Source organism: Bos mutus, chromosome 16 (genome assembly GCF_027580195.1).
Source record: "Bos mutus isolate GX-2022 chromosome 16, NWIPB_WYAK_1.1, whole genome shotgun sequence".
NCBI classification, from domain to species: Eukaryota; Metazoa; Chordata; class Mammalia; order Artiodactyla; family Bovidae; genus Bos; species Bos mutus.
The window spans coordinates 5499242-5517737 of record NC_091632.1 but is presented as its reverse complement, the minus strand read 5'-3'; the positions used below and the strand labels follow the sequence as shown (position 1 = coordinate 5517737).

Genomic DNA, 18496 nt, shown 5'->3' with positions numbered 1-18496 from the left:
ACCAAAAGCTCAAGTATCTCTCTCAACGGCTCACACCAAAGACTGCACATTTCCTAAGCTGGCCAAGCGAAGGTCCTGATTACATCGTGTGACTGTTTTTATCTTCTTTCCACATTCCCAGAAAAACTTGACTACTCTTATCTTTGCATTGAACTACGTAGAAAATACTATATAACGATGATGACAATCACAACAGCTACAATCTCTCGCAAACCTGTTGTCCTGGCATAGGACACCTCACCGAGACGAGCTCACCAAAGCCACCAGAAGCCCTTGCCAGGTGAACAGTACCCTCACCTGAACTTTACACACCAGGAAAACTCAGGTTCAAGAGATGAGCAGCTCGGGTCAAGGTACAGCCAGACCGTGAACTGCAGTCTGCACGCCGGACCGCCACGCGTGACCCTCTCCTGAGGGGGGAGGGTCCCTGACGTGGGAGGGCAGCGTGGAAGTGAGAGCCGGGAGGAGTGGGGGGCGCACGGGGTCCAGGGTCCGAGGCCAGGCTGCGGAGCCCGTACCTGTCAGCACCCGCATGGCACCGTGGACGGCGTTCACATCTCCGCTCACCAGCATCTCCATGAGCAGGTTGAAGAGCTGCGGCCAGGCCTCGGGCCAGTCCCAGTGTGCGATGGCCGACACCGCGTAGGCCACGCTGGAGCGCACCTTGCTTATGGACTCCCTCAGGCCGTTGGGCAACAGTTCCCGGATGACTATCTTTGCCTGGAGAGGAGAGAAGCCCGCCTGCATCTGACCGGGGTGAGAGAGCAGCAGGTCGCTGCCCAGTTCATGTGCTGGAAAAGCAGCGTGGGGGGGACACTGCACACCTGTGCAGAGCCCCACACACACTGCACCCCGAGTCACCCATGGCTCCACACTCACACTGTCCACGACAGGAACCACCAGGCACATGCGGCCATTTAAAGTGATGAAAACTAAATGAAATTAAAAATTGAGCTTGTCAGCCGCCTGAGCCCCATCTGAAGCGCTTGGCACCACGCACGGAGAGCAGCTGTCCCAGACGGCACAGGCACGGAACACTCCCACTGTGGCAAGTTCCAAAGGACCTCAGACCTTGAAATGTCATAGGGCCCCAGGACGGCTGCACAGCACTGGACCAGGGAGGAACGCTACCTCATGCAACCCGCAAACAATTCCCTGAAGCTGGAATTTTATTAGATATTTAGGAAACTGAACCTCAAAAGTTATACTTTTAGAACGTTTTATAGCTAGTAAAAGGCGGGCTGGAATGTGAACAAGGTCCGCCTGGCACTCGAGCTCTCTCATCTGCAGCATGTTGCCCAGAATGGCAGCCGCCAATCACTCCATCCCCTTCTGCCCGGCCTCGTGACAGCCCCAGCCTCCTACGATGGCCCCTCAAACCTCCACAGCGAGACAAGTCAAGTGCCTCTCCTCACCCTTTCTGTGGTCTCAGGAGGCCTGAACTTCTCCGACTGGGCACACCAGTGAGTCTCCACATACTGTTTCAGGATGACTGATGCCAGCTGTGAAGGAAACAAGCCAGGTGGGAAAGCAAGGAAAGCCTTTCTTCACACACACACCTATACACAGGGCCTGACACACCCATCTGAAGCCTGTCCAGATCTGGTGCAAAACTCTAAGTTATTCATAAATTGGCCTTACCCTTTCACTTTCCCATAAAAAAGTTTTACCACCAAGTAGAGAGAACTTATTTATAAACGGGGCCAGTCAGTCTTGACTTACCTGACGGATCGCCAGTGCCCCCTGGGGATCGACAGTCAACTCTGCCAGGTGGACACCGAATTCTGGAAGAGAAAATTCCACTGTGAGTCTAAGAACACCCAGGAAAGCCATGGCGGTTCACTGAGCTCTAACCCTGATGCCAACAAGAAAGATCTCAGAGTCTGATTCGGTGTCTCCAAAGGTGCTGGTGACCGCTCAGACCAACTTCTCTAGGAAAGACGAGCGGGGAGCCTGCAGCGTGGGCTGCTTGCCGTGGGCAGTCCCAGCACCTCTCACTTCCCCTGTCACTGCGCCCTGTCTTGCCCTTCAAGGTGGCAATAAACGCAGTGTCTAATTGAAAACTGGTGCTACCTAACCCCAAAGAAAACTTAAAAGCTGAGACTTCAGGAGTTGCCCAGATCTACGCCATCAGGTAAGAGATGATTAAGTCTAAGAAAATAGGGTCTTAACAGGCTTAGTCCTAAAAACACAACTGTTACAAGCCAACAGTTTCTAATAAGCAATGTAAGTGGTAATTTCAAAATGCATACTGGGGGCTTCCCTGGTGGTACTGTGGGTAAGAACCCTCCTCTCCACACAGGGGACATGGTCTGGATCCCTGGTCTAGAAGACCCCACGTGCCATGGGGCAGTGAAGCCCGTGCTCCCTGAGAGACGCCACTGCAACGAGAAGCTCGAGCACCACAACCAGGAAAGGCCGTGCAGCCACAGAGACCCAGCACGCGCGTGCATGTGCGCGCGCACGCACACACACACACACACAAGCACATACGGGGAGGCAGCATGTACCACAACCAGGAAGACCATGCGGCCACGGAGACCCAGCACACACGCGCGCGCGCGCACACACACATAAGCATATGGGGAGGCTGCCACGCTCACTCCCAAGTTAAAATTTAGATCCTTCAATGCAATCCCTGTCAAAATTCCAATGACTGTCCTGTAGAGACAGAAAAACCCATCCTAAATTTCATATGGAATCTCAAGGGATCCCAAATAGCCAAAACAATCTTGACAAAGACCACCTGAACTGGAGGAGCCACTCCCCACTTTCAGAACTTGCTACAAATCGACAACAATCAACAGTGTGGTGCTGGCACAGAGCCAGGCACACAGACCAGCAGGACAAACTGCCAACGCGCAAAGAGCGGTCTGCTCGACGACGGGCGCTGGGACAACTGGGACAGCCGCGTGCGGAGGGCTAACCTGAGCCTCAGCTCACACCACACACAAAAATTAACTCAAAACGGCTCAAGAACAGGTGGGATCTTAGCTCCCCAACCAGGGACTGAACACAGGCCCCCTGTCCTGGGAGCACAGAGTGTTAACCCATGGACCACCAGAGGAGTCTCCTTGTCTGAGAAAGTCTTAATTCTTCAGCTTTAAAGGTTAACTTAGCGGATAGAGAATTCTAGGTGGGTGATGTATTTTCTATGATCACGTTAAATACTTCACTCCACTCCTCTCCTGCTTGTATGGCTCCTGAAGAGCCGTCCAATGTAACTGTTAACTCTTGTTCCTCCACACATAAGGAACTCTTTTCCTCTGACTCCTTTTAAGATTGTCTCTTTCTCTTGGTTTTCTCCAGTTTGAATATGCTAGGCACAGCTGTATTTTAGTCTTGCTGGTCCTAACTTTTGTCAAATTAAAATTTTAAGGTAGTCAAATTTATCAATCTTTTGCTGCCTTTGGATTTTGGGCCATAGTTGAAAGCCTTTCTTTATGCCAAAGATAAAGAAAAGTTTTCCCATACGTCTTTCTACAATTTTTATGGTTTCTTTTTAAACATTTAGGTTCTGAATCCCTTTGCCGCTTACTTTTTGTATGGTGTGGGAATGGATCTAATTGCAACTGCTCCCCACGCAGCTGTCCCAGCTCCTTTACTGAAGGTCCGTCCTTACCGCCGTGTTTTGAGACGCCACCTTTACCAACACTAAGCTTGCAGGTGCTCGCGTCTATTTCTAGACTCGCTGCCTTATTCCGCAGTCCTACCTGCCTGTCTGTGCGCCAGTGCCGTGCTGCCTGTTTCGACTGTAGAGGCTGCAGGTGAGGTTTCAGCGTCTACTAGAACTAACCCCTCTTCCGTTTGCTGCTTTCGGTGTTTTGGGAGCTACTCCTTCCACGCTTACTTTTTGGTGACCTTCAGAATCAACCCGTCTCACTCGTCTAGAAGGCAGCGCTGTCCTATCGAAAGATAGCTCACCATCCTATTCGTCCATGCCTGCTTTTAACCCTTTCAGGATGGCTAGCGCTGCCCCAGGAGTTTTCCGCATAGTTCCTGTTCATCTCACTCCTGGGCACTTATTCTTTTTGTCGCTATTGTAAACTCCTTAAAAAAAAAAACCAAATCACTATATCCTCTAGCCTTTTACTGTTTGTGTATGTGAAGGACACTGATTCTGTGTTTTAACTTTTTTGTATCTTTAATTTATGCTACCTTACTGGATTCTTACTCATTCTTATTACATTCTTATTTTAAGCTACAATTACTGATACAATCCTATGGCACTTAAGTCTCACTCAGGAAAGGAGAGTTCTTGCAAGACTAAAAAAGTTGCCACATTCTTTCTATAGCAGTTACTAAGTTATTAAGTCACAAGCAAACAGTTAAAATCTGCAGAACTACCTCTAAAGACACTGAAGTCCATTCTAATTCTTAGGGTTAATCTGGCTAGTTCAGTCTCTGTTAAGTTTCATAAAACGCATTTTTACTAGAATAAACAATAGGTCCCTACAACCCAAAGATATGGGAGTCAACTTTCCCAATGGACTAACATAGATGAGTCAGACTGCTTGGATACTGACCAAAGCTCAAGCTGAGTGGGAGAAAAACCCCTGAAGTGCACGTGTGACACCCACAGAAGGGGGAGAGGGGAAAGGCGCCTGTCAGGGACCCCACACGCCCTCTGACCTCAGATCCTCGGTGTGTAAACGGGCGCTAACCTGACGGCTCCAAGTCGGCCAAGAAGCTCGGGATTCTCTCCCCTGAACCCTGTCCGCCGATCCTGGTGAGCCTGTGTGAGGCCCTTCAGAACGTCTGTAACACACTCGAAAGTTACCTGGGACACACACTGTTTTCTTTTAAGGCATCATTTCAACAATGGTTGCACGGACCACTCTGATGCGGGTATTAATGTCCCCACCAAAAGTACAAGGTCTGGATCACCACAACAGGGACAAACAAGATCAAGATAAACAAAATCTTTAACCACAAGGTGTGAAAAAGAAAGATACTGAGGTATAAAATGGGGCATTTTTGAAAGGACTTGAAACTTGAGTGGAGACTATAAAGCTTAAGCCGGTCTGAATAATTACCTCCCAACTCAAGCACAGATAGAGGTGGAGCGCTCACACTGAGGCTCACAGAAGGGAGAAGGAACCAGGCCTTTCCCACCAGCCCACCCTGCACCCGTCAGAAAAGTCATTACTGCAGAAAGACCAGGCGAACTACACAGGGGCCCTTTCTCACCAACCCAAGAACTGCCAAGCCCACTCTTTTTAAAGAAGAGCTTTGTGTGAACACACGCTTTCCATCCAAGGCCATGAGGAGGTGGTAGTCTGGTGAGGGTCACAGTAATTGGGAGCTATTTACTCAAACATAATCTTTAAATTCATCTTGTCCTGGAACCTATCAAAGATCACACCCCAATTTCCACCAATCACCGTGCTTCACACATCGCTGAGATTGCAGTACAAGATGGTGAGAGCAAGAGACCACGAGAAGGTTAAGATCCACGTGGGGGCCCCAAAACCTACGTCAGCCAGGGGATTTGTACCTACAACCTGGTTCCACAGAGGATTTTGTCTGCAAGTTTATTTCCTCCACAGAAGAAAGAAGAGGCGTGAAAGTTCAAAAAGATGACTCTCTGCTCAAAAGCCTTAACGGAAATAAAAATCTTCAAAGAGTATCACCTAAGGACAAATCTTTAAAGTAGAATGGATAAACAGAATAGATTTTCTTCACCACAGGCTCCCAGAGTTTCAAGGACAGTGTCATGATCAACTTTGCTTTGGAAACCCCAAAAATTCAAAGACAAAGAGCTCATATGCATTAGGTTAAAGGGGGATATAAGAAGGAAGATAGCAATTTTATTTAACCTAATTTATTCTAGACTACAGGCTTCCCTAGTGGCTCAGACAGTAAAGCGTCTGTCTGCAATGCAGGAGACCCAGGTTTGATCCCTGGGTTGGGAAGATCCCATGGAGAAGGAAACGGCAGCCCACTCCAGTATTCTTGCCAGGAAAATCCCATGGACCATGGAGCCTATACACCCATTAGAAATATAGGCAATCTGTCACAATAGGAGTTTCATACTATAAGATTTAATTTTATTTTCAGTTAATCTTAATCTACTTAAAAAACCATAAGTGTGACAAGGTATGACATTGGTGCTGTGCAGATGGAGAACTCTTACTCTATAAAAGTAACACACAGGATGAAACGCCACGAAAAAACCCGCAAGCTCTCTGACTTACTTTAAAACTTATCAATACCATTGCCTTATCTGCTGATGACTTCTGTGAAGTAGGAAAAACTCCTATTTACAGATATTCACTTAACAGAGATAATATAGTAGTTTTTGATGCACTGTAACTAAAGATATCCATTAAAAAAAAAGTATTTTTATTTTGCTGTGTGTTGGGGGATTTTCAGTTTTGCTGAAATTAACGTAATTTCTTCAAAAAGCATGAGAACACCTGAATAACTTACTCTGGGATGATTAAGGCAAGGAAAATACAAGAGACACAGATAGGCATAGTTCTCTTACTGCGTCTTGCTTGAAAAGGACAAATACAGATTAAAGTAAGATTCAATCTATGAACTTAAGCCGAAGAGGGACATTCTCAAGCGGGCTCTAAGAAGTCAGCTTTCTAAAGCCATTTTCCTTAAGAAATTGCATGTCTCTGGTTCCCTTTCCCAAGACGAGGAAGGACAGGCCTGTAAGCCTGGGTTCACACCAACTCCAAGAGGGGCTGGATTCACCTTTAACCCGACCCCACAAGGTGCCTCAAACCTCCTTTGGAGGAAACCTCTCGCTCTCTCCAAACCACCCTCTGGCCTTTCAGTCTCTGTTGCCCTCTCTGGTTTTCCCTGCTCCCCTTTCTTTCACTTCACCCCACTAGGCAAAAACAGGATCCTTCTACAACTTGGCTTAGAAGGGAAGCTCCAAGGACAGCATGGAGGAGAAAGGATAAGCTGAGAAATACAAGCTCCTGGTCTCAAGGGCCGACTGGAGACTTGAGCTGGACGGTCAGGAAAGCTCCTGTTCCAAGAACTGGGGACCAGCTTATCTGGGAAGGAGGGAGTCTCTGGGGAAGCCCCCTTTCTCACAGGACTGTCACAAAACCACAGCTGAAAGGAAAAAGAAAACTCCACCACTGGCCTTTTTCCGAGCGCGGCCGCCTTCCGCGGGGCTCAGTGCCCGCCACGCGCCCAGGAGTGCATCTGGATCCTGGAGGGGCTCCCTTCGCAGCTGACAGTGCTTACGCTACACTGCAAGAGAGCCAGAAAAGCGCTCGTGAGAACCAGGAAGCAGACCTCAGCCCGCAGGCGCCGGAGACGGAGTAACACAGATGGCTGGGCAACAGGAGATGCCAGGAAAAGCGCGCGAGAGAATCCCCCTCCCCAGCTCAACACAGCAGTGGTGGGAGGAAAGGAAAAAATGTGTTTTCTGTGACCTATCTGCTGGCAGCAAGACATAAAAAACTAAGTCAAGGCCAAATGTCTTCATTTCTAACAAGAAGAAATACCTAAAAGAAGAAAACCACCTAGGCTCTCACGTCATATAGCAAGTTTACCATCTGCCCCGCAGTGCAGGGGGCGTGCGCTCAGCCCCGGTCAGGGAACTAAGACCCCACACGCCACGCAGCCACTAAGCACGCGCTGCAGCCAAAGGTCCCCAACAACAACGCGAGGACCTGAGTGCTGTAACCGACCCGACACAGCAAAATGAGTAAGTGTCAAAAGGAAAGTCGGTACTATGCTGGCCTGGAGAATTAAAGCTTACGAATGAAAGCAACACATTCCAGCACTCAGGTGATGCTGCTCTCAGAGGAGAGGAGACAGAGAAGAAAAGAAGGAAACAACTGTGTTCTGAGACATAAAAACAGTCCGAGCATAAACACACCAAAAATGAAGAGCTGACACTCTTCAAAGTTACGATCGTGGTGTAAGTTGCGCGCGCGCGCACACACACACACAGAGTTCAAAAAGCTGAGTAGAGAACACCAGACTTTGATGTAAGTGACCTTCAATAGTTCACGAACTTTCCTTCTTTTAAATTACCATGTTTATAAGATGCGTGATATGATCCCACCTATTAAATAAAATAGAATTAGAAGAACACTTGAACAGATCAAAAAGACTAATTCCTACTTTACGGAGGCAGAACTAAATTCCTACAAACACTGTTGATAAAACACAAAATCGCAACCTTCCTAAGGAGACAAAGGGCACCAATCATCTGCTGGAATTGTACTGTGCAGCCCGGGACCCTCCAGACTCTGAAGTGCTAAGCGTCTCAGGCTGGCAGTGCCGTCTGAAGAGGGTGGCTCTATGTCCTCCACCCGTCAGCCCTGTTTACAGGCTGCACGACTCCAGAAGGCTTGCTGGGTTCCCTCAGGTGCCCAGTGACCGGGGAAGCAAGACAATCACTCCAGCACACCAGGCTGATGTGAACAGCCCGTCCTCATCCTTTCAAAGCTAACTCACTACACGAGTCAGGTGGATCTCTCAAACACACACACTTTTTTGGCTTAAGAGAACAGACTCCCATACTGGAAAATCTGGGAACTGGTGAGCGATGAGTTATTTCCTGGAAAATACCTGCTTGCTGGCTGAATGACCCAGATGTACCTTGGGTTCCAGCACCTCAATTTTCCACGATAACTGCTTCTTAAAATTTCTTCTATACCAGACTCTGCTCAGAGCATGACGACCTCTTATCTGTCTACTTAACATGGACTTTACAACTGACCTGTGTCTTCCCCCCCAAATTAAATGAGAGATTCTTCCACTTAATCTCCAAGACTCAGGGTCATCACTCGGCAGCCAAGGAAGGTAGCAGACTGTCTGTCAAAGAGAGCAGATGCCGGGACCAGCTCCCACGTGAGGCAGGAATAAGTGGCTCATAAAGACAGTGTCCTGCCACTTCACGGCAGATAGATGGGGAATCCGTGGCAACAGTGGCTGACTTTATTTTTCTGGGCTCCAAAATCACTGCAGAAGGTGATTGCAGCCATGAAATTAAAAGACACTTACTCCTTGGAAGGAAAGTTATGACCAACCTAGACAGCACATTAAAAAGCACAGACATTACTTTGTCAACAAAGGTCCGTCTAGTCAAGGCTATGGTTTTTCCAGTAGTTATGTATGGATGTGAGAGTTGGACTATAAAGAAAGCTGAGCGCAGAAGAATTGATGCTTTTGAACTGTGGTGTTGGGGAAGACTCTTGAGAGTCCCTTGGACAGCAAGGCGATCCAACCAGTCCATCCTAAAGGAGATCAGTGTTCATTGGAAGGACTGATGTTGAAGCTGAAACTGGGTGTTCATTGGAAGGACTGATGTTGAAGGTGAAACTCCAATCCTTTGGCCACCTGATGTGAAGAGCTGACTCATTGGAAAAGGCCCTGATGCTGGGAAAGATTGAGGGCAGGAGGAGAAGGGGATGACAGAGGATGAGATGGTTGGATGGCATCATCAACTCAATGGGTTTCGGTGGACTCCAGGAGTTGGTGAGGGACAGGGAGGCCTGGCGTGCTGCAGTCCAGGGGTCGCAAAGAGTCAGACACGGCTGAGTCACTGAACTGAACTGAAAGACAGTGTGGCTATTCAAGGGGTCTAGAAACAACCATGTCTGGTTGTCATCCAACCTTGGGCCTCATGGAACCAAAAAAGGATCAAAAGACCACAGATAATAATAGACAGCAACTCCCAGATTTCCCATTAACGCCCAAGTTTTAAGGAAGTGTATTTCCTAGGACCAGAGAGCAAGGTTTCTCCTACTAGTATAAAACTAGAGCAGGAAGCAACTCCAAAGGAGTGGAAAAGATTCATTCATTTGCAAGAACAGCTGCTCACCTTGGCCTGCAGGGTGTTCTAATGCTGGGAGCAAGGCCCTGCCCACTTCACCAGGCCAGACAGCTGGCTGAAGCCTGGCTGGGAAGCCACGTGCTCTGTTTTCATTAAAGAAGAAAGCAACCATGGAAAGGAAACGTGTGAGAAAGAGAATATGAGACAGAAGGTACTCTGCACCCAATGGCAAAACACAGCATGTCAAACACCAGGAGAGGAAGAGAGAGAAGCAAGGCACTGCTTCTGAGGGCAGGATCGCCACCCTCCCTCAGAAACAGGTTACTGAAAGGGATTTCTCTATAGTTTTTACTTAACAGGAATTAGAATATTTGAAAACCTAAATAACCTCCAAAGGGTCCAAAGTACTGCATTCAATTCCACAGACTCGACATAGCCCGGCACACTACATCCCACAGCTGCGTCTACGCCTTCCTACCGGGCCGCCAGCAGCACGAAGTCTCTTCACACCTCCAAGCACGTTCCCTAAGTTATGCGGGGGGTGTGTGTCAATCTATTCCCATCAGTGGCAGCAATCAAATGCAGAAATTCTGCCCTTCTGTTTAATTTTTCACTTTGGGATCCAAAAAGATGAAGTAAGAGAGCAGAACTGCAAGAAGATCTCAAGATGATGGCTGACTCTGCCTAGATGGGACCGTCTTGCTGGCTGTGGCGGAGAGGCCCAGAGCCCAGCTGCCGTGGGACAGCTCTAACAGGAGCCAGGCTCGCCTTCCCGAGGGGCATTGGGCACCCTGGTGCCACCCAGGGAGGGCACCACATCTGCAACATCACTCAAGTAGTAACCTAAATGTGACAAAGTTCCTCTGCTTCTTTCTCCTTCATACCCAAGGGAGGCAGAGGCATTAGTGTGAGTAAAGGAATTTCACCTAGTAGGCAGAGATGACTCCCGCAGATCAGTCTGCACACGGCTCTCAAAGAGCTTTCTCCTGCCTAGTGGTTGCTCCTCTTACAGGGTCTGACATTCACAAAACAATGACAGTTAAAACTGGGCCTTCAAAATGGTCCTCAACCCCCAAAATCCCAGATCTCATAACTTAGGTTTTCAAGAGCTTTCTCATGCTGTGGGAGAATACAAAATTAAATTTATGGGAGCTTTGTGTTAAATTATTAAAAAAAAAAACAAACACAAAACCCTCAGTCCATAGGAGGGCCAACTCCCATGGCCAATCTGAGAGGTTGTGGGGCCGTCCTGCTGAGCTCCGGGAGTCCGCAGGTTTGGAGTTTTGCCCACGAAGCCCCGACAGGCCAGCCGTGTTCCCGACAGAAAGCTCGAGCGGATTCCCCTCCTCGGGTTTCAGGATCCAACGCTCGTCGGAGCGTGGCTGCCCCGGGGCCTGCAGAAAGGCCCGCTCGGCAGAAGCTGGCGGACCACCTAAGACCAAAGGCTTGTCTCGTTCTCCATCACTCCCGAGCTCCCAGTAGAAGGAGGGGGACAAAGACACAAAGACAAAGGACGGCCGGCCCCTCCGAACAGCGCCGGCCGATCGGAAGACCGGCGGGGACGCGGCGGGGCGGGGAGGCGCCCGCACAGAGACCGACTCCCGGGGACGCGTGCGGAGGCCCCGCCAGGCCCCCGGCGGGCCGCGGCGGCCGGGAGCGCGCCCCCAGCCCCGAGCCCCGGGCTGCCCGGAGCCCTCCGCGTCGCCGCCCAGTCCGGCCCTCCAGGCCAGGCCTCCCCGGGCCCAGTCTCCGGCCGGGGCTCGGGCAGCGGCCAGCGCGGCCCAGACCCGCCGCCCTCACGGCGGCCCGCCTCACTCACCCTCCGTCACCTCCAGCACCTTAATCTGCTCCTCAGCGGCCGCCCGCACCTCCTGCACCGGGGACAGAATCCCGGTGAGCGTGTCCACCAGCGCCTCCTTCAGCCCCTGGGCCACCGGCCCCGGTAGTCCCGAGGCCGCGCCAGCCGCCGCCGCCGCCATCTTGCCCCGCGCCGCGCGCCCGCCCCGCGGCCCGACCCGCCGCCGCCGCCGCCGCCGCCGCCGCCGGACGGCTCCCGCGCGCGGCCAATCCGCAAAGCCGCGCCTGCGTGCTGGCCGGCGGAAGCGCGGGGGCGGGGCCGCGGCCCGAGCCTCCGGAGACAGCGCCACCTGCCGCGGGGACGAGAACTGCACTGTCTCCACAGGAACCGGACCCGGTGGCGGAAGAGGGGCGGCCAGCTGCCAGTGCGCAGCGTCCGCTGGAACGCAGCCCTGACTTCCACAGGCACGGATTCCTCAGGTGTAAGACACCACGTCAGAAGAGGGCGGGATGAGGATCTGCGGACACGGCTTTAGGGAGAGGATCCGGATTAGCGCCTACTTCAAACCAACCTCTTTTGCCCCCAAACAAGCGAGTTTTCCTCTCTCAGACGGGAATCCAGAGGTCGGGGGAAAGACTCTGAAGCGACTGGCAGGAGTGCGTTGGTTTTTCAGGTGGGTGAGTCCAGCCTCAAGGACTGGGCCAGGAGAGACTGCCGTGGGAAAGGGCATTCCTTCCAGAGCAAGTGCTTATATGACTATATGAGAGTAAGCCCTATTAGTTGAGAAACTGTAACTTTTTTCCAAGGAAATTATGGCTGGACCTTAAAGAGGTGGAGGGATGAGTAGTTAATATGGCCCTCCCGGGCCAACCCGGGGCAAGTCTCAAGGTGTAGACACTCCTGAAGCCTGAAGGACTGCTGAGAGGGGTTAGCAGTGCAGGGCAGGGCGCTGGCTCCCTTCTTGGACCGGGAGGGTCAGAGCCAATGGGAACAGGCATTCGTTAGTAAGCGGTTCAGGTTAAGCCCCTTAAAGGAACCATGACTCAGTCCCAAGCAGCAAAGGAAACCAGCCATCAGTTCCTAGCCCAGTTCTAAGACTGCGGAGGCTACGTTGGCAGCAGGGAGAAGCCACCTCACCTGAGTATTCTTCCGAAAGAATGATTCCTTCATTACTTACATTGAGAAGAGCTCTAAACCCATTTGCCACCTCCTATTAGATGGCAGAACCCACTCCATCATTCTTGCCTGGAGAATCCCATGGACAGAGGAGCCTGGTGGGCTACAGTCCATGGGGTCGCAAAGAGGCAGACACGGCTTAGTGCCTAAACCACCACCATTAGAGGGCAGAGGTGGCTTGTGTCACGGGCACAACTTTGTAGGGGAAAGATGTCCATTTGGAGGCTGCAGTTCCCCAGTAAGAAAGAGGCTGTTCTTTCAGTGGCCAGGAAAAGCAGAATTCCATTAGAACAGACGTCCATTAGACGTCATGTCACTTTTACCCCCAGAAGAAAACTTAGGCAAGTCCGGAGAGGGGTCTGTTTTCGAACATCGTGGCAGTGGATGGAGAATGCCAGAGCCTCCATGTCTGCACTGGACGTTTCAGGCTCTGGTGAAGGACGTTGGTCCAGTATGCAGGCAGGACCCCGAGCCACCCCAGCCAAGGGGGCCGAGGGACTCCTGCTTAAGGACTGAGGAGCAGACATCTGGGCAGGTGGGTCTTAACTCTGGGTTTGGCAAATGACCTTCCCCATCAAGGCATGGACCAGAAGATAAATGAGACAAAAACCAGACAGAGGGAGCTAGAGAGAGCCAGCGGACAACACAGGAGATAACTTTATTGAAACGCAAATGGCATTGAACAGGTGACTTGCTGGGAGGAGACATGCCTGATGGACAGAGGACCCAGGTGAGAGGGCTTCTGGCAGTGAGGGAAGAAGGCCTCATCCGCTGGCCCCGGGATGGATTTAACTGTCAACTGACTTATTATTTAAGACAAATCACCCAGCTCTCTCATGATTGTTACCGCAATTATGTATAAATACAATGGCTCCCTTTCTCTACATCAGATATGAAAGGGGGTAGGTTGAAAGAGGGGAAGACCAATGATAAAAACTAAAATATGAAGACACACACATATCCTGGTTTGGGGGTTTGTGCCCAATAAATTAAAAAAAAAAAAAGTGTTGTAAAGATCCCTGCCCACCTTCCACCGGAGGATCGCCATGCATTTGAGAAACAAAGGCTCCATCACACAAACAGTGCTGTCTAAAACAGGGCAGGTGAGAAGGACAAGGAGAGGAACCCAGCAAGGGCTGGGATTCATTTGAGAAAAAGGTTGTTCTGTTAAAGAAACAAAAACAAGAACACTTAGGAAGCGGGAGACTCCTGCACAGCAGTGGTCTGGAGACCATCTGGGACAGGGAGCTCTTGCCTTCTCATCTGTGTCTTCAGTCTGGAGACATGGCAGGGATGCAGGGAGATCCGCAGATGAAGAACCCGGCAGGCCGTGGGGTGACTTCAGTGCAGGCTTCACGCCTTCCTCAGGCTCTCATCCTCCTCCAGGCACTTGGTCCCTGACCCCAGGAGGCCCAGTGCCAGATGGGTCTTTGTCCCCCACCCACAAGCGCTCTCACAGGGCAAATGGACTAACTAAACAAGGCCAGTTGTACACACATCTCCCCCATGGCCCCATCTGTGAGTTTGGGAAAATACGAAGCTCTTTTCAGTTAAAAAAAAAATTGTTTTAATCGGGGGAAAGATGGACGCCCCGAGGGCCCTCTGCTCATCTCTGAGAAGGCTCTCCTGTGGCCAGGCAGGACCAGGGGTGGGGCGGGCAGAAGGTTCTGGCAGGTGCCCTTTAGAACTGGGACAAGGGTGAGGGGTGCTGCCAGGACAAGCTTCGTGGAAATACAGATCAGACTTTTAAACTGCTCTCATCCCATCAGCAAAAAGAGGCCGAGTTGAGAAGTAGCACCCAGCAGTAGACACCTGGAGGAGGCTTCCCTCTGCGTCCCCTCAGGAAGCCCCCTGGAAATCTCAGAGCTGTGATATTTTTCCCTGGAGGTTGTGTTCTACGAGGAAATGCAAGCATTCCCCTAACTTCTGCCCCAAAGCACACACTCTTTCTGTTAAATAAAAGGAAAGACAGAATCATGCGGACACGTGAGAAGACCTTGAAACTAATGTTAAAGTCTGAATTTTACCTAGAACCTTATTTGTGGTCCTAAAGCCCCAGTGTGGGGACTCTGGTCCTTGGCTTTCCCTGACACAGTGGATTGAACCTGTAGTGTCCAGCACAATTACCAAGAGGGTTCGTTAAAACAAAACTCGCCGGGCCGTCTCCCTGGTTTCTGATTCAGTAGGTCTGGGACGGGGTCTGAGAGTTTCATTTCCACAAGCCCTCAGATGCTGCCGACACTGATGGTCTGACACAGATACAAGAACTGCTGCTTTAAGAAATGAAAGAGGTGAATCAAAGGACCGATGTTGACTTCCTTCCACGACCATGCCCGTCACAGAAAGCTCTCCAGACACAGCCATTAAGAGACCCAAAGGCCAAACTGGGAGGACCCAGTAGCACAGGCTTAATACCCCTGGCCTGGCAGCCCTGCAGCTGCTGAGTTTCTCTTGGTGTGTGCCCTTACTCTCAGACTGCGCCGTCTCCCACAGGGTCTGTGACGGGAGTATGTACTCCAGGCTGGGCTGACAAGCACACGTGGGCAGTGGGCAAGCCAAGGCGGTGGCCCCCATGGCTCTGACAAGGTTGACTGAGGGTTCATGAATATATAAAGCTCCTTTCAGTTATAAAGGGCGTTATTCTCAGGCTTTGGTCATCTGAGAACAGTGTCCCTAAAACCATTTTCTTACTGTGGCCTCTCGGGTGGGGCCATGGGCCAGAACTCAGTAGTATAATAGTTATCCAGTTATCATAGGACAGTTCCAGTGTTCCAGCAGCAAACCCTCTGGAAAAGTACATTTCATGCCATCAGTGCGCAGGCAGCGGGGTGGGGGTGGGGGTGTTTATAGAGTCTCCCTACCGGCTTCTGCTTAGCTAAGACCCAGGAGTAGGGAAGGAAGCACGAGGAGAACGCGATCAGCCCTAGAAAGAGGGCTGTGTGAAATGTGCAGTGAGGACAAGACCAGCTTCCTTTCCCAGACACCCTGCAATAGAGGGTCCCACAAGTCTCGCTCTCACAGGCAGCCTTCGCCTCTGTGCAGGGCTCCCGTGTGAGGTGTTGCTGGGAGGGGGCTCTCTCCTCCCTCTGGAAATAAAGTGACCTCTGAGACTGACGGGTGCCCCCTCTGAATACTTGGGGTCTTGTTGCAAAGAGCTCGAAGTGGAGATGAGATTAGGCCCAAACCAGGAAAAGCGGAAGAAACAAATTTTCTAAATGCCTATGTTGTCTTAGGTCCTCAAGGAGGGTGGGCAGACTAGTTGGTCATTCAAAACCAAAGCTTAGCCTGCGGACCGCTAGGGACTCTGCGAGGGGACCCCCAAGACCTCAGCCAGCCTCCCACTTCCCAACACGCAGGTCACGCAACAGAGACGCCGAGACTAGACGCGCAGAGATAAGCACCGCGGAGCTGCCTCGGAAGATGCAACGGCGGCAGCCAGCCGCTCCCGGAGACACACACACAGATAGCGCGTTCTCTGCCGGCCTTGACACCTCGCGCTTTATTTCTGGTGCCTAAGCAGGAACGGAGGACAAACACACTGGACAAAATGCGGTGGTCTCCTTCATCCAGAAATGGGGGCCGTGGTTGCACCTCTGCCCGGAAGTGGGGCTGGGCGCTGAAGCACATGGTCTGCTCGCCAGATGCGGTGAGGAGAGGAGCTGGGGGCAGGAGGGGGCGGCACCCAGCCCAGTCCTGGAGGGGCCGGGTTTTCTCAAGGTGCCGGGATGCGAGTTTAGTCCTGGGACCTGGCCGTCCCTTTCTGAGGGGTCCCAGCGTCTCAACCAAGAAGCAGGGGGACCGGTGGGAGAGGATGCTGTGGATCTGCGCTGGCCACTCACTCCAGGGCAGGGGCGGAGGGCGGGGGGTCGGCTTCAGAGGGGCCTGCGTGAGCGCCGAGGGGCCTAGCACCGTGAGGAGGCTTGGCCAGCCGCAGTCGCCACGATTCCTGGGGGATGATGGACGCCCACAGCCAGGGGCCCAGGTGGACAACTGGAAATGGAGTCCAGACTCCAGAGGGACAGCGGTGGGTGGTGCCCCCGCGCTGGCCGGGAGCCCACTTTCTGGAGGCTGGCAGCTGAAGAGCCAAGTGCAACGCCGCCGTTGGCTCTGTGGGCCAGGGCTCAGAGATGAGGCGCAAGAACCCGAGGCCGCCAGGGCCAGCCTGCTGAGATCCAGGCAGACTGCACCGTGGCCTCCACGCTGGCCGGGGAGGCAGGCATCACTCCGGGAGGTCTGAGGCAGTTGGAATGGAGGAAGGGGGTCACCCCTTTCCTTTTTCTCAAGTAGCCAGTAACACCCAGGACAGAAGGCACCGGCCGGGCAGCACCGAGAACAGAGATGGGGCTCAGCCCTGGGGGAGACGGCGCTGGAGCCGGAGCCGGAGCCCAGCCCCGGGTCGACAGCCAAGGTGGGGCTGAGAGGCCAGCGCCCAGGGAAGGCCCACCTGGCGGGGTGTCTTCTCGTCCTTCCAAGCTGGGACGCCCCGCTCCAGGGCCGCCTCCTTCTGCACGGCAGAGACCTTAAGGCAGTGATGTCAGCACCATCCTTGGACAGGCAGCCTCTTCCCACAGGAGAATTGCATATTTTCTGGCAGGGTTGGGGTCTTCACAGCTCTAGCAGCATTAACAGACATTCCCTTCAGCAGATAAGATCCGTCATCCCTGGGAGCCACCAGGGGAATTGCAGAAGCCTCTGAAAGGAGCAATCTGACCACCTTTTGGACCTAAGTGAACGTCTTCTAATAGGAAGATTCAGATGCAGTTGCTCCTTGGTTTGGTGGGACAGAGAGATCCAGGTTAGTGGTTATTGTGCCTGTAGGTTCTGATAAGAGTGTGTGCTACTTGGGGCTCCAAAGAGCATCACAGATCCCTGGTCTGCAGAGCCCAAAACCACAGCCTCGCCAGGCAACCCAGTGCACTGGGCAGTTAGTCGAGGGCTTCTTTATGGCCAGCTCCTGCGGTTTGGACGCCATTTCTCAGGTGATCCTGAGGGCCCACAAGATAAGATGTGTGTTTAGTGGAGATTAATGTTTCCTGCTAGACAGTGAGTGTAAGGACTCACATCTTCTTTTTTTATACCTAGTGACTGGTACACAGTAAGTGCCCAATAAATGCTTGTCCAATGAAGGAATTAGCACTGCCGAACCTTCAGGGCAACTTCTGCAAAAGGTGGATCCCTTTCGAAGGCAGATCTTTGCCACCAAATCAGACTCCTTATATTCTGATTGGGAGCGTCTCACTTGGGTGTCCACTCCTAAGTGAATCTTCGCTTGTTCAGAACCAACAGTAAAAGCCAGCCAGGGATTTTGGATTCAGTTGGGCAAAGCAGTTGCCATCAGAACAGTGCATGGAGGGGCTCCACAGGCCACAGACAGAGGGAGATTTCCAGTTTCCAGTTTCCCTCCGGTCCACGGGGAAGCTCAGCTGAGGTCTTCTGTCAGGATGGGCCCACGTTCTCCTCCAGAGACTGGCCGCCATGCTCCAGGCAAGATGTGTGGCACTCGAGGTCCCTCCTGTCCCACTGCTGAGCTGGCACTTCAGGTCCCACGAGAGCCCCCAGAGTGCCAGACACGGCTGCGTGGCAGGCGCCTTGCGGGTGCCAGTTGCCTGGCATTGGATTCTCCACAGGGCGACCTGGAAAAGCCAGAACAGCCCCAGGATAAGCAGCTTGAGCATTTCATGGACTTGTGAGGGTACAGGAAAACAAGCCGAGAAAGAAGAGGAAAATAAATAGGCAAATGAGAGGGAAAAATGGAAACAAAACAAAAA

At 51.9% G+C, this 18496-nt stretch overlaps 1 protein-coding gene across 1 annotated transcript in view; it reads right to left on the bottom strand.

The window, feature by feature from the left end:
• The window catches only part of IPO9 (importin 9), a 39530-nt gene extending 27734 nt beyond the window's left edge, over positions 1-11796 (bottom strand). Inside the window, exons 1-4 of the mRNA XM_070384625.1 lie at positions 11574-11796; positions 1723-1784; positions 1416-1502; positions 519-720 (exon numbers count right to left, since the gene is read on the bottom strand). Coding sequence (XP_070240726.1) covers positions 519-720; positions 1416-1502; positions 1723-1784; positions 11574-11733 — 511 coding nt within the window. The 5' untranslated portion in view covers positions 11734-11796. The remainder of the gene's footprint in view (positions 1-518; positions 721-1415; positions 1503-1722; positions 1785-11573) is intronic.
• Between the last annotated feature and the right edge of the window lie 6700 nt (positions 11797-18496).